Source organism: Trichosurus vulpecula, chromosome 4, assembly GCF_011100635.1.
Source record: "Trichosurus vulpecula isolate mTriVul1 chromosome 4, mTriVul1.pri, whole genome shotgun sequence".
NCBI lineage: Eukaryota > Metazoa > Chordata > Mammalia > Diprotodontia > Phalangeridae > Trichosurus > Trichosurus vulpecula.
In genome coordinates, this window is record NC_050576.1 from 72,924,125 (window position 1) to 72,940,896 (window position 16,772).

General features: G+C 36.4%; 1 protein-coding gene across 6 annotated transcripts in view; it reads left to right on the top strand.

Annotated features, from left to right (window-relative positions):
• Nucleotides 1-16,772, top strand: part of RASAL2 (RAS protein activator like 2) — a 353,760-nt gene that overhangs the window by 193,972 nt on the left and 143,016 nt on the right. For all 6 annotated transcript variants that reach the window (XM_036757497.1, XM_036757498.1, XM_036757499.1 and 3 more), the window contains exon 3: nucleotides 4,596-4,722. In XM_036757497.1, coding sequence (XP_036613392.1) covers nucleotides 4,596-4,722 — 127 coding nt within the window. The remainder of the gene's footprint in view (nucleotides 1-4,595; nucleotides 4,723-16,772) is intronic.

Consider the following 16,772-nt stretch of genomic DNA (forward strand, 5'->3'; position numbering starts at 1 on the left):
TGTGAAAGCACAAAGTTTGTTTTCAGGAGTCCTAATTGAAAGATTTCTAGCATGGTAGGACTTGCCAGAAATGGAGCCTTCAGAACCCCAGGGTGTCCTCTACATGATGAAGCGTCAGAGTAGGACTTTTTTGTAAGATTAATATCCTAAAGTGTTGAAATTTGTTGTGATATAAGACTGTTATAAATAAGAAACCATTTTTAATTATTTGAGTATTTGACAAGGTAAACAAGATTTTTCTTAAATATTTCTCATAGTATTCAGTAGTAAATCTCTTGATAAAAGACAGTCTCCTACAATCCCAAATTAAAATGTTATAATTATCTTTTTTCTAATTGAATGAAAAATGTAGTCTTATCAAAGGCTTCCCACTGTCTTCTAATGACAGCTTGCAAAATCTTTCACTATTTGGGCTTTCAGTTTTTCAGAAAAGGAAGAATGGCATTAGAGATCTCTTTTACTAAATTCATCAGAAACCGATTTCCTCCAAAAAAAAAAACACTAAAGCACAAAGAACCAGAATAGCATAGATCCATAATGCCTACAGCAGCATGAACAAAGACAGAAGTAAAAGGCAGCACAACTCTTGTTAGATACAGAGGGCACTGTTGGTAGCATATTATCAGAATTAAAACAGATAGTTCTTCCTTTCTGTTGATAGAAAATATAGAAGTGGAAAAACAACTGGTACCATCAGTTATAATCACACTGTCAGGCAATATTCCTTGGCTGTTTTCAGTTATATATTTTGGGTATATTTTATCTGTTATGAAAATATTTTTAAAATATGCCAAGAAGTTTTTGTTTTGTCTTCAGATTAAAAAGTAAATATGCTGCAGTAGGTGCCCTATCTCTTCATTGTGGGCTATTCATTTTATAATGAAGATCATCTCCCATTTATGCTTTATTATTCATTATAATTCTTATCCACAATTCTCAGAAAACCTCTCTGCAGCATCTCCCTAATATCTGTAGACTTCCTACTAGTTCTTTTTATATTTCATGAATATTCAGTCATATCTGACTCATCATGACCCTATTTGGGGGTTTTCTTGGCAAAAATACTGGAGTGTTTTGCCATTTCCTTCTCCAGCTCATTTTACAGATAAGGAAACTGAGGCAAATAGTATTAAGTGACTTGCCCAGGGTCACACAACTCCTCTGTGTCACCTAGTGTAAGGTTAATGGGGAATAAGATCTTCCCCACCCATCAGTAGGCCTCATATGGAGCTTGTAGGAAGGCTTATACACCTTTTGTTAATTTCTAAGTAGGCACTGAATCAGGAGGGTTCTGGCTCTGAACCTGTTAGCTGAAAGAGTATATATTCTGAGAGGTGAGCTTTAGCTTTGGGGGCTTGCTTACAATAGGGATCTTGTGATTCTCTGGTCAAGACTATGAGTGGCTGTATGCTCAGAGCCTCCCGACTGCTCAGAGGTAAATGCTCTCTCAATCCAATGGTGAATGTAAAGTGTATGTATGTATGTGTATGTGTGTGTATGCATGTATATATGTATATATACACACGTACATATATACACATATGTGTATATGTATATGTGTGCATGCATGCACACACATGGTGTCCATAAAGTCTGTGTACAATTTAAAATAGTTGTAACTTTGTAACTATATGTGATAGAAAGAATCTGTAAAAGGCAAAAGAAAGAAGAAACTTTATTTTTTTTATGGTTCTTATCAATTTTCCACATGTCCATCATCATTGCTAATACAAAGGGTAATACAATTCTGTAGTTCGTGGAAAACATTTTCAAGCTGATTTTCAGTAATGCCAGCAATCACATCACATGTTTTCATCCACTTGGATACGGAATTCCTCTGTGGTGCTTCTTTCTTGTACTGGGTTCTAAACCTTTGGACAGTGGTGGCATATTTTAGTTCAGCCAACCAAAGAACACAGTTTACTCTCTCTTCTAGTGAAGCCATGGGTCAACAATAATCCTGAAAAATAAGTAATTTTTAAGTCAAATTTCTAAAAATAAAGATAAAATAAACATAAATTTCTAAAGACAAAAATAAACTAGATACATCAAGCTTTCTAATCATTGTTACAGATTCAATCACATATAGTTACAAAGTTACTATTTTAAATTGCACACGGATTTTATGGACACCCTGTGTATACACACACACACACACACACACACACACACCAGTTTGCTTTGATTCAGGCAGCAGAGTCCTATCTGTTGGTCTTTATTTCTCTTCTCTGTATTTTTTGTTTAATTAAAGAAGATTGTTCACCCCTGAAACAGCCGTTTTTCCTAATAAAGCAGATAAAAGAACCTACACTAATAGCCATACTGGGTATGCCAGTGTGGTTGCCATTACACTTAGCTACCCTAATCAAGTAACTTAACTGAAGTCAAAATGGTAGTCTTGCCAGTTGAAAACACACAACTGCCTTCCTATCTGTCTGTCTTACACTGTCTATCTGTTATCATGTCCCTCTTGGCCCACCTCTATTTCTGGTCATACATGTCTCTTGATGTTTCTTTGTACCATTTCTGACTAAGTTGCCACAGGTAATTACGCTGAGACTTATCTGAATTTATGATGTGTTTTCCCAATTTTGATTTTTTTTTAACATTGTGGTTTTTTTTTATTGTGGTATTCACAGAATCAGGCAGTAATATAGCTGATATTAAAAATGTGGCCTTTATGGTTGCAAGAAGATTGAGAGTATTTCACTCACTCACTCACTTTGTTCCTACTTTATCTCTTCTTCCTATTCTAGGCCTAGCTCTTTGTCCTTATGCAGTGCTTATATTACATAAATGTGCTGAAGGAGCAATTTGATTGTTTGCATGCCTGACTGCTTATCATATTATGGACAGTATGTATTCTTGAGCTGCTTTGGTTTTCCAGTGTTTATGGCTAGACTAATCTTTTCATTTGTTTGAGTAATTGTGTATCTCCTTGATGAGATCTTACAGTGTTTCATGGCTTGATACAATCACGTACATTATCATCCAGAAACGGGAGCTACTCTTCATTGTCAATTGGTATTGTATATAGAATGTTTCACAAACCTTTAAGCCCTATATAAATTTCCATGAAAGTGGGGACCAAATCATAGAAACACTAAGTATGTGAAAGAAAATTGTAATGAAAAAATGCACCAAAATTTGGGGGTTGCAACTAATGTTCTCAGTGGGAAAAATCATATCCTTGTAAATATGCATTAAAAATAGAAAAACAGAGAAATAATTAAATAGGCATTTAAAATAATTAGAAAACCAACAAATAACAAACATAAAATAAGCAGATATTAAAAATTAGAGGAGAAATAAACTGGAAACCAAAAGACTATAGAAATCATAAATAAAACTTAAAAGCTGGTTCTTTGGAAAGACTAATAAAAATAATAACTCTTTAGCCAATATAAATAAAAAGAAGTGAACAAATAGATTAAAAAAACAGTAAATGAGTAAAGTGAAACCACAGTAAAACCAGAAGAAATATAACGAATAATCAGTACCTATTATACCCAATTATGTGGTAACAAAACTGAAAACTTTTAAGAAATAGGAGTACCCTGAAAATATAAAATATACAAACTAACAGAAGACCAAGTAGTTATTTTAACCCAATCTCAGAAAAGGAAATAGAGCTAATTTTAAGGGAACTATACTCACCATCCACCAACCCTCTCCCCCCTTCCCCAATAAAAAAAAAAAAAACCTACTGGTCTTGATGGATTCCCAGGAGAATTCTATCAAATTTAGAAAGAGAATACCCTGCCAGAATCCTTTTATGACACAAATATGGTCCTAATACCTAAACCAAAGAAGGATAAAACACAGAAGGAAAATTATAGACCAATATCATTAATGAATATTGACTTATAATTTTTAAACAAAATCTTGTTAAATAGACCACAGTGGTTTATCCGAGAACTCATTTATTATGATCAAGTTGTATTTATACCAGGGGAGTAAGAATGGTTCAACATCAAGAAAATAATCAATGTAAATATTCATATTAAAAAAGCAAACATCCAGAACCACACGAGTATCTCCATAAATGCAGTAAAGGCCCTTGACAAAGTACAATACTCATTTATGCTTGAAACTCTTTAAATTGTAAATATAGCTGACCATTTTTAATGTCATGAACATATCACATACAGTGGATTTACATAGAGCCTATTTCTCAGTGGATATGGGAGTGAAGCAAGGATGCCCACTCTCCTCACTAAAATATTGTATTGTTTTGGAAATGCTATGAGTTTTTTTTTCCTGGAAAATTATCTTTTTTTTTAACTTTCCTGAATATTTGTAGGCCATGGGGTAAAAGAATGTGTGGGTGCGCATGTACCTATATGTGGGTTTGGTGTGTGTGTATGTGTGTATTTACATACTTAATTTTCCTCATGCATAATATTTATCTTTCCTACATAAAGCTCTGAATAAGGAGCCTACATTGTTGTATGGCCTTACTTATTAAACCATTCTACATTTTTTTCTACTAGTTTTTCTGAGTACTCAACTTTCTTTAATGATAATTTTGTTCCGTTATGATGTAGTTAAACATGATCCCCACCATTGAGTGTCCTTTTTATTGTTTAATGTAGATACCAGTGGAGGGGGGACAGGAGCAGCAGACAGATTCCACCAAAGGAAGATGCCTAAGGAGAACTGTCAGTGTTCCCTCTGAGGGTCAGTTTCCTGAATACCCACCAGATGGCGCAGCCAAACTGGGTAAGCTGGCAAACAGAGGAAAAAATTTACTACTTTTTATTGTGTGATTTTCATAGTTGTTAATTGTGTTTTGTCTCATAAAAATAATTTGTTAGAGTGCTTTCTAAATTTTTGAGAATAATTTTTGTAGTATTGTTATTATTTGTTTGAAATCTTGATAGAATTGTCCTCTAAATCCATCAGGACCAGGTGATTACTTTATAGGTACTTCTATTTCTTTTTTCTGAGATTGGATCATTTTAGATCTCTATTTGGTGTTACGCTAGATGGAGTATTTTATCGATTTGAGGGTCATTCTATCTTTTGTGTTCCCTGTTTCATTGGGATATAACTGTGCATAGCAGGTTCTGATAATTCTTTTTATTTCTTTGGGTTTTGTTGTTATTTCACTATTCATTTGCTATTTTGTTGATTTTATTTTCTGCCTTTTTAAAAATATGGTTGACTAAAGATTTATCAAGTTTAGTCTTTTCAAAGAACTAAATTTTAGTTTTATCGTTTTATAGTCTTTTTGTTTTTTAGTTTATTTCTCTTTTTGAGATTTTCCCATGTGCTTATTTTGAGATTGTTGTTTTGGCTTCTAATTTTTTAAAATACATATTCAGTTCATTAATCATCCCCTTTTATATTTTGTTAATGTATGTATTTTTCTTCTAAGGATGGCTTTAGCTACATTTAATAAATTTTGGTGTGTTATTTCATTATTATCATCTTCTTCCACATAATTATTGTTTCTACAATCTGTTCTTTGACTTATTAATTATTTAGGGTTTTATTGTTGTCTCCATTTAGATCCATGTATTGGTTCGTGCTTTCTGAATTGATTACTATTTTTATCACTTTATTATGATCTTTAAAAGTTGCACATAGCATTTCTGCCATGTTATATTTCTTTACAATATATCTGTATCTTGACGTATGATCAATATTTGCAAAACTCTCATATGGTGCTAAGAAAGATACATATTCTATAATGAACCTTTAGGAAATTACTGTAAGTCTTTTAATTCTAATTTCTCGTCTAATTTTTTAATTTTGCCTTTCCTTATGTTAAATTTGTCACTGAGAAATAAGCATTAAAGTCTCCAGTTACTGTCTTACTGTCTGTCTTCTTGCAGTGCAGTTAAGTTTTCCTTTATAAATTCAGACACTACGCCATTTGGAACATATAAGTTCAGTATTGGTTTTGAGTTGTTTTTGCTTTGATTACAATGATTATAACTCCTGGTTTGCTTATTCAGCTAATGCATAGTAAATTTTTTTGAAGGGTCTCATTTTATTTCATGTATGTTTTTGGTTTTTAAATGTGTTACTAGTAAGCAACAGATAGTGGGATTTTGTTTTCTTATTCAATCTGCCATTCTCATTTCATTGGATTTTTTAATCCAGTTATACTTAATGTTGTAATTGTTTTAAATTTTCTTCTATTTGTGTATCTACTAATTTTTTTCCTCAATTAGAATTTTTTGTTGTTGTTCTTCATTGAAGTCAGTTCTGTAAGCCTACAATTATTTTTTCTTAATCTACTTTAGGCGGTCCTTTTCCTCTAGGCTTTCTTGTTCCCAACATCAGTATGCCTCTTCCCCTTTCTTATCCCTTTCTCTAGTTATACTTAATGTATTGATTTCTTTTTCTTTCTTCATTTAGTAATCTAATTCTTTCCCTCTTTTCTTCCTTTTTCCCCCCTTCTCAGTTACATGGTTTATTTCAAATCCCCTCCTTACCTCCTATCCTTTCCTATAGCTTCCTTTGCATTTTTTTTCTGTCTTTTTCTAAGTATTTCTTTACTTCTAATTCTTCCCCTCTTTTCCTTTCTCAGTTAAATGGTTTATTTAAAATTTTTTCTCCATATAGGAATATTCCCCTCCAATTTCTTTTACTTGTTAGCTTTTTTCTTTTTTTTCTGTCTTTTTCTAAGAAGGATTTCTTTACCTTGTTCTCTTCATTAATTCCCTTTCTTTATGTATATTCTGACTTTTATTCTTTGATTCATGATGTGACTACTTATTCTTTCTTTAACCTATTTCTTTTTCATGGAATTCAGCTTCCGAAATATTAAGTTTGAGTACCTTTTTCTAGCCAATTTCTGTCTTATCACCTTTTCAAATCTTGCCCCTTTTTTCTGTTGTACTTTGCTCTCAGTAGTACCCCTTTATGAGGGATCTAATGCAGCTAGAAGCATTGCCTAATGGCACTAGAGACAGAAATTTCCCCGTGTCCCAAATCCTATCATCCAGTTCTATTCCTATTCTCATGATTATTCTCTTTCCAATTTACCATGTAATTGATTCTCTGGGTCCAAAGGTTGGTTCTCTACTCACCTTTCTGGGCATCCAGTTGCCCCTAGGAGCTCAACGTTTTCCTTTTCCTGGGGCACGATGTTGTCCATGGATGCATGATATTCTTTCAAAGGAAATAATCTGCCTGTGTACCAACTCCTTCAATATTAGACCCATTGTAAGGTACCCATTTCCCGTTATAGAATATAATTTCTGCAGTGGGGATGTTCTTTAATGGGACCCTGCCCCCATTGGGTGGTAAACCTCTACCTTTCATTCTATAATTTCTTTCCTCCACCCACCCTTTTCCACCTCTTCCATTCACCTTTTGCTCTTTCTATTGCTGAGAGACTACAGGAGTTATTTTTCCTTTATTGTTTAACCATGGACTTGCTGGTTATTGCAGCAAGATGCTTGAAGAAAAGCATAGGTGGGTGTTCTGACAGTCTCTGTAGCAGAAAGGAAATCCCTTAGTGGGTCCCAAAGCATATGCCTCTGAGTTGATCATTTTGGAATATTGAGACTGGTAGGGGAAGGGCTGTTAAGAGAGGGCATTATAGATTAGCATTCTCAACTGTTGATTCTTAAGCAATTACCTGGTTAAGACTCATTACTTTCTTGTCCTGTGGATTCAGGTGTAATTGCTCTGCCTATGACTTATAATCCCTCCTTTGGGGTTTTTTGAGAATTAATAGTGACTGAAGAAAATGCCTAATCCTTGATTTTGTTAGTCATGTGATTGAGGAATGATATATCTCTTCATAGAGAAGAAAATAGATGTTCCTAGTATGTAATATTTGATATTCATGAAGCAGATTAATTCCTTTATTAGGATCTTCACAGTTCCCTTCGAAATAGGATCGTTATTACATATATCTTTAAAAATGGAGAACTAAACTCTGCTAAGAAGTATTTTAACTGTTGAAGAAATGGCATTAAAATTACCATGAAAGAGTAATGTATTCTTGTTAATTTGGAATTTGGGTTTACTTGGTCATCTCAAAGATCTTATGTCTCATTCTCCCACCTTCTGTTGCTTTTCATTTATATTGCACATGTTTTGAATAATCACAGTTGTTTGCATGTTGTCTTACATTAGAATGTAAGATCCTTGAGAGAAGTGTCCATATTTTAGCCTTTCTTTCTGTTTCAGTCACTTAGGACAGACCTGACACGTTGTCATTCAGTGGTTCAGTCGTGTCCCACCCTGTAGCCACAAGCACACCAATACCATCCATGGAGTTGCCTTGGCAAAGATATTGGAGTAATTTGCCATTTCCTTCGACTTTGGATTAAGGCAAAAAGAGGTTAAGTGACTTGCCCCTAGGGTCACACAGCTAGTTAGTGTCTGAGGCTGGAATTGAACTCAGGTCTTCCAGATTCCAGGCCCTGTTCTCTATCTACTAAGCCATCTATCTGCTTCATCTATATGACCTGACAAATAGTAAGCATTTAATATAATGCTTGTTAACTAACTGATTGATATTAAAAATAGAGTGGAACATTCTGGTTTGTAATCAGATGAAATGATGGGTGTAAAGCTTTTGTAGACTTTAAAGCACTTTATAAATGTTAGCTGTTGTCATTAATATTGATAATGGTTGATACTACCCTTTTTGATATTAAGTTTTTTTGGAAACCTGAGTAATCAGTAATATCATTTTTTAAAAAGTTTCTTATAATTTCAACCGTATATAGCTCTGACAGGGAATGAAGATAGCGTATAATAATGACAATGAAAATCCATAGAAATAATCCTGAGCTGCCTAAACCAGGAACACACCTTATTTTAAAGAGCTGTCTCAACTAGTATTTCCTGGCTTTTGTTTTGTGAGAGGGAGTTTGTTTTACACCTAACTTCATCTAGTTATTCTGTAACCTCACCTAGACAAACAAATGTTCATTGTTTACATATGTACTTTAAAAGAGTAAACAGATATCAATCAAGTGATTTCGCTATCACATCATAAGAAGCAATATTTTATTCTCCCTACCCTATCGAATGTGCTTGTGATAACTATTTTTTTTTCTTTTTCATGGGTCCTCAAAGCAAGTTTACTAAGAGCAGCCATTTTATTATCTAAGCTGGAGAGGGTACTTGCCAACATGGTATTGTGTCGTAGTAAAAGACATGATGTAATTCCATTATCTTAGCTCACATCAAATGTTTTTCAATCTCTTGATGATAGAATTATTTTATCATGCTCTTTCAAAAATATTAAGGAAAAACTAATAAATCTATTAAAAGAGTCTTTATTTTAGTATATCTTTGGGAATCCCATGGCAAGCCAAAAAACAGTCAGACATCATGAAGTTCTAGTTCAGTTCTTCAACAGCTATAAACTGTCAGCATCTTTCATTTTAATTAATTTTGGTTAACTGTTTTTCTTTGCTAAATGGTAGGGTTCAATTCCATGAATGGGGTAGGTGCTGGGATAAAGGTTAGGAGGAGTGCTGAAGAGTGGTACCAGATATGACTATATTATTAAAACAAAAAATTTCAATAAACCTTATTTTAAAAACCTGTAAAGCTAGGCATTTAGCCTAGCCTTTTTCTTTTTCTTTTTTTTGGCAAGATTACTAATGTGGTAGATGAGGAGAATTTTATAGATCTAGTTAACCTTGATTTCAACAAATCATGCCATTTTTGTGGAAAGGATAGAGGGTGTGGACTAGACAGTAGAGTATTAGATGGATTCATACCTGTTTGAGCAGTTAAACCCAATGATTAGTATTTAATACTTCAATGTCAACTTGGAAGGGGGGTTTCATGGAAATGTCCTAGGGATCTGTATTTGCCTTTGGCTATTAAACATTTTTATCCTGCAGTAGTCTATTGAAATTCCAAATAGGGCAAGCTCATAGGTCTGTTGCTCAGACCCAAACCCACATCAGGAACTTGAACTCAGATCAGAGTCTGAACTCTGCAATGATCAGACTTTGTTTTGGATCAGACCACTTTGAGAACAATGAAAGCTTACAGGTCCCCAGCCTGAGCTCTCCCTTGATTGCTTGAATATCCAATATTCAGTGTTTCAAGAAAGCAGTAGTTGGACTAAGCTAGACATTTCCTCCAGAAGTTCCTAGAGCCTAGCCATAACATAAAGTACAAATAAGCTTGAAGAATTAGCAAACAAACAAGAATCCCACCATTAATGGGTACTCAGGGCCACTCAAGATACAAACCGAGAAGAAGAGAATGTCTCCAAAACATCTACAAGGATAGCCTTAAAGAAAAAACACAAGTTGGACACAATTTAGATTACAATTCCTAGAAAAGATGAAGCAAGCGTTTAATTTTTTTTAACCACTGAAAGAAGAATACTAAGGGAAAATAATAGAAAAGGAATGAGAGGGATGGAAGAAGAAATTGAAAAGGGAATTAACAGTTTGACATAAGAGATGTAAAACCTTGCCCAAGCAACAAACTCTCAGTTAATTACAATAAACCAAATAAAACCTAATGAGTCCATGAAACAATATTAGTATTAAAATATTAAAAACAAAGTAAAAAGCTGGAAAAAATAAATGTAAGATATCTCACAGCAAAAACAATTGTTTTGGAAACAGATTGAGGAGAGATAACTTAAGAATCATTAGACTTCTTGAAAGCCATGGTCAAAAATGGAGCCTAAAACAACATACTTCAAGAAATCATAAGTGAGAACGTCCCAGATTCCTTAGACTCAAAAGGCAAAATAGAAATAGAATCTACTTGCTACTTCCAAAACTCTTTACAGACATTAGAGCCGAAATTCAGAAGTTCCAGGTAAAAGAAAAAATTCTACAAGCAGCCAGAAAGAATTCGAATAACAAGGAGCCACAATTGAAATTTGGCAGCTACCACTGGATTTGGAATACTATATTCCATAAGACAAAGGATGTATAGGCTTGTATCCAAGAATACCTTACTCAGCAAAATTGAATATAATCCTGCATGGGAAACAGTGGAACTTTATTGAAATAAAGGATTTCCAAGCATTCCTGATTACAAGAGCAGAGCTGTGTAGGAACTTTTAAATTCAAACACAGAAATCAAGAGAAACATAAAATGATAAAGGTGAATGAACAATGAAAAGGGATTAAATAAGGAAAAACTTTATATTCTAATATTGGGAGGAGGTACATGTGCCCCTTCTGAACTCTTATTATTAGTGTCAATAGCAGTGGTCTATTTAGAAAACCTGGGAGTGGTTCTGTTGCATATGATCTTAAAAGAAGATTGGAATGGTAGAGAAAGAGTAATACACTAGGGGAGGGAGATATGAGAGAGTAAGGTTAGAGAAAATTATCTTTCATAACTGGGACCATAGAAGTCTATATAAATAAGGAGGAAGGTTTGGAGGGACAGGTGACATTTGAACCTCACTGCCATTTTTAACTAGTCAAAGGAGAGAAGATAGACAAAGACACTGTGGAAACAGAAATAAATTTCCCAAGGTCCAGAATATCAAGGGAATTAATGAAAAGAAGTGCTAGGGAAGGTGGCCTAGCCATACCAGATATTAAACTGCACTATAAAGCAGCAGTCATCAAAACTACTTGTTATTGGCTAAGAAACAGAGTGGTGGATCAGTGGAATAGATGCAGTAGTCAATGACTATAGCAGTCTCCTCTTTGATAAATGCAAAGAATACAGCTTCTGGGCTAAGAATTCACTATTTCACAAAAACTGCTGGGAAAATTGGAGAATGATATGGCAGAAACTGGACATAGACCAATATCTTACACCATATACCAAAATAAAGTCAAAATGGGTTCATGATTTAGGAATAAAGGCTGATACTAGAAGCAATTTGGAAGAGCAAGGAATAGTTTACCTATCAGATTTATGGCAAAGCAAAGAATTCATGACACAACAAGAGATAGAGAGCATTACAAAATGCAAAATGGATAATTTTTATTATGTTAAGTTGGAAAGTTTTTGTATAAACAAAGCCAATGCAACAAAGATTAGGAGGGAAGCAGAAAATTGGGAGAAAATCTTTACAACTAATGTCTCTGATAAAGGCCTCATCTCTAAAATATACAGGGAACTGAGCCAAATTTATAGGAATACAAGTCATTCCCCAAATGAGAAATGGTCAAAGGATATGAACAGGCAGTTTTCAGAGGAAGAAATTAAAGATATCTATAATCATATGAAAAAATGCTCTAAATCACTATTGATTAGAGAAATACAAATCAAAACAACTCTTAGGTACCACATCTCTCCTGTCAGATTAGCTAACATGACAAAACAGGAAAATGATAAATGCTGGAGAGGATGTGGGAAAATTGGAACATTATTACATTGTTGGTGGAATTGTGAACTGATCCAGCCATTCTGGAGAGCAATTTGGAGCTATGTCCAAAGGGCTATAAAAATATGCATACCCTTTGACCCAGCAATACCATTTCTAGGGCTATATCCCAAAGAGATCACACAAGTGGGAAAGGAACACGTATGTACAAAAATATTTATAGCAGCTCTTTTTGTGGTAGCAAAGAATTGGAAATCAGGGGGATGCCCAACAATTGAGGAATGGCTAAACAAATTGTGGTATATGAATGTAATGGAATACTATTGTGCTATAAGAAATGAGGAGTAGACAGACTTCATTCTAACCTGAAATGGGGTGGGGGGCAGAGCCAAGATGGTGACTAGAAAACAGAGACTCACTTAAGCTCTCCCCCAAATCCCTCCAAACACTTGTAAAAACAGCTCTGAACAAATTCTAGAGCTATAGAACCCACAAAATAACAGAGGGAAGCAGGTCTCCAGCCCAGGATGGCCTGGATGGGCATTGGGAAGGGTCTTTCGCACCATCCCAGGAGCAGAGCGCAGCCAAGTGTGGGCCGCGCCGTGAGAGACCAGGGCAGAGGAGATCCAGGGAGCAGGCCCTCAGGGCCAGGAATCTCTGAGCTGTAGCAGTCACCAGACTTCTCAACCCACAAATGCCAAAGACAACTGAGCAAGGTCAGTGGGAAAACTGCTGGACCTGGGTGAGAGAAGTGCCGGTCTGGCCCCAGCCAGGGTGGCACGATTTTGGCAGCAGGAAGCTCCTGTGGCTGCTTCCAGAGCTCCACCTGCGGCTGCTTCCAGCCCCAGGCCACACCTGGTGGGAGGAAGCAAGCCGCAGATCAGAGCAGGAGTGCAGGGAGTGCTTTGCTGGCACAGAGGCAGGGTTCTCTTGCTTTGCCTTGCTTGGATCTGGGTCGTGGTTCTGGTTGGCAGTTCTTGGAGGAGGAGGAGCACTGGTGTGGCAGAGCTTGTGGTGGCTTAGAAGTGGCTCTGAAAACAGTAGTGCAAGGCCCCTGTAGCTTGGGACAAGGCACTCTCTATTTTTAAGGCAGTCATAACCTGACCAAAAGCTCAAGGGTCAAGTAGTTGGCTGAGAATATGAGCAGCAGGCAGCACAAAAGGACTCAGACTCAGAATCAGACAATAGAATCTTTCTTTGGTGACAAAGAAGATCAAAAAAATACAGCCAAAAGAAGTCATCAAAGTCAAAGACCCTACATCAAAAGCCTCCAAGAAAAATATGAATTGGTCTCAGGCTATGGAAGAGCTCAAAAAGGATTTGGAAAAGCAAGTAAGAGAAGTAGAGGAAAAATTGGGAAGAGAAATGAGAGTGATGCAAGAAAATCGTGAAAAACAAGTCAATGACTTGCTAAAGGAGACCCAAAAAAATACTGAAGAAAATAACACCTTAAAATGTAGACTAACCCAAATGGCAAAAGAGCTCCAAAAAGCCAAAGAGGAAAAGAATGCCTTAAAAGGCAGAATTAGCCAAGTGGAAAAGGAGGTTCAAAAGACCATTGAAGAAAATACTACCTTAAAAATTAGATTGGAGCAAGTGGAAGCTAGTGACTTTATGAGAAATCAAGAAATTATAAAACAGAACCAAAAGAATGAAAAAATAGAAGACAATGTGAAATATCTCATTGGAAAATAGACCCGGGAGAGATAATTTAAAAATTATTGGACAACCTGAAAGCCATGATCAAAAAAAGAGCCTAGACACCATCTTTCAAGGAATTATCAAGGAAAAGTGCCCTGATATTCTAGAACCAGAGGGTAAAATAAAAATTGAAAGAATCCACCATTTGCCTCTTGAAAAAGATTGTAGCCAAATTCCAGAGTTTCAAGGTCAAGGAGAAAATATTGCAAGCAGCCAGAAAGAAACAATTTGAATATTGTGGAAACACAATCAGAATAATACAACCTCTAGCCACTTCTACATTAAGGGATCAAAGGGCTTGGAATATGATATTCCGGCGGTCAAAGGAGCTGGTATTAAAACCAAGAATCACCTACCCAGCAAAACTGAGTATAATACTCCAGGGCAAAATATAGGCTTTCAATAAAATAGAGGACTTTCAAGTTTTCTCTATGAAAAGACCAGAGCTGAATAGAAAATTTGACTTTCAAATACAAGAATCAAGAGAAGCATGAAAAGGTAAACAAGAAAGAGAAATCATAAGGGACTTACTAAAGTTGAACTCTTATGTTTACATTCCTACATGTAAAGATGATATTTGTAACTCCTGAAACTTTTCTCAGTATTGGGGTAGATGAAGGGTATGTGTGTGTGTGTGTGTGTGTGTAAACACACACAGAGGGCACAGGATGAGTTGAATATGAAGAGGTGATATCAAAAAAAAATAAAATTAAGGGTTGAGAGAAGAATAAATTGGAAGAAGGAGAAAGGGAGAGAGAGAATTGGGTAAATCATCTCACATAAAATTGGCAAGAAAAAGCACTCCTATTGGAAGGGAAGAGGGGGCAGATGAAAGGGAATGAGTGAATTTTGCTCTCATCATATTTGACTTAAGGAAGGAATAACATACACACTCAATTGGGTATCTTACCCTACAGGAAAGTAGGGAGGAAGAGGATAAGAGAGGGAGGATAACAGAAGGGAGGACAGATGAGAGGAGAGAGTAATCAAAAGCAAACACTTTTGAAAAGGAACAGGGTCAAGGGAGAAAACTGAATAAAGGGGGACAGAAATAGGATGGTGGGAAATATAGCTAGTCTTTCACAACATGACTGTCATGGAAGTGTCTTGCATAAGGATACATGTATGGCCTATGTTGAATTGCTTTCCTTCTCAAGGAGGGTGGGTGGGGAGGGAAAAAGGGGGAGAATATGGAACTCAGAGTTCTAAAAACAAATGCTTAAAAAAAAAGTTGTTTTTACATGCAACTTGGAAATAAGATATTCAGGGAATGGGGTATAGAAATCTATCTTGCCCTACAAGAAAGTAAGGGGAAAGGGGATGGGAGGGGAGTGGGGTGACAGAAGAGAGGGCAGACTGGGGAAAGCATACTTTTCCGATCATGATGCAATAAGAATTATTTGTAACAAAGAACCATGGAAAAATAAGCTAAAAATTAATTGGAAACTAAACAATCTAATTCTAAAGAATGAGTGGGCCAAAGAAAAATCAGAGAAACTTCAAGAGAATGACAATAATGAGACAACATACCAAAACTTATGGGATGCAGCAAAAGCAATTTTTAGGGGAAGTTTTATATCTCTAAATGCTCTAAATGAATAAAATAGGGGAAAAGGAGATCAATGATTTGGGCATACAACTGAAAAAGCTAGAAAAAGAACAAATTGAAAATCCCCAATTAAATACCAAATTAGAAATACTGAAAATCAAAGGAGACAAATGGAGGGGGGATGAGGTGGAAGAGAGAAGACAGATTTTTGCTATTGGAAAAAAAATTCTTTTAAAAAGGTATCACACAGGCAGAACCGGGGGGGGGGGGGGTGGAGCCAAGATGGCGGCTAGAAAGCAGGGACTAGCATGAGCTCCCCACCAAGCCCCTCCAAAAACCTATAAAAAATGGCTCTGAACCAATACTAGAACTGCAGAACCCACAAAATAGCAGAGGGAAGCAGGGCTCCAGCCTAGGACAGCCTGGATGGTCTCTGGGTGAGGTCTATCCCGCATGGAGCTGGGAGCAGAGCGGAGCAGAGCCCAGCATGGGCGGTGCGGACCAACCAGAGCAGGAGCCAGGCGGAGCGGGCCCTAGCACCCTGAATCAGTGAGCTGCAGCAGTTACCAGACTTCTCAACCCACAAACACCAAAGACAACAGAGAAGGTTAGTGGGAAAAGCTGCTGGGGACAGAGTTTATAAAGGAGTTCCCGGTTCGGCCACCGCCCCGGGGGCAGAGGAGGTGGGGCAGCTACAGAACTAAAGTTGCAGTTGCTTCAGGCCCCAGACCCACCTGGTGGGAGGAATTAAGTGGTGGATCAGAGCAGGAGTGAAGAGCCTGCTGAAGATCTAAGTCCAGTCCAGGTTGGGGGTTCTTGGGGAAGGAGGAGCGCTGGTGTGGCAGAGCTGGCACATCCCCCCAGGCTTGGAACATAGTTCTCTTAACTCTACAAGCAGTCATACCCCACTGAAAAACTCAAGGGTCAAGTTAGTTGGTTGAGAATATGGCCAGGCAGTGAAAACGCATCCAGATTCAGTCTCAGACTCTGGAATATTTCTTTGGTGACAAAGAAGACCAAAACATACAGCCAGAAGAAGTCAGCAAAGTCAAAGAGTCTACAACAAAAGCCTCCAAGAAAAACCATGAACTGGTCTCAGGCCATGAAAGAACTCAAAAAGGATTTGGAAAAGCAAGTTAGAGAAGTAGAGGAAAAATTGGGAAGAGAAATGAGAAGGATGCGAGAAAACCATGAAAAACAAGTCAATGACTTGCCAAAGGAGACCCAAAAAAATACTGAAAAATATACTGAAGAAAACAACACCTTAAAAAATAGACT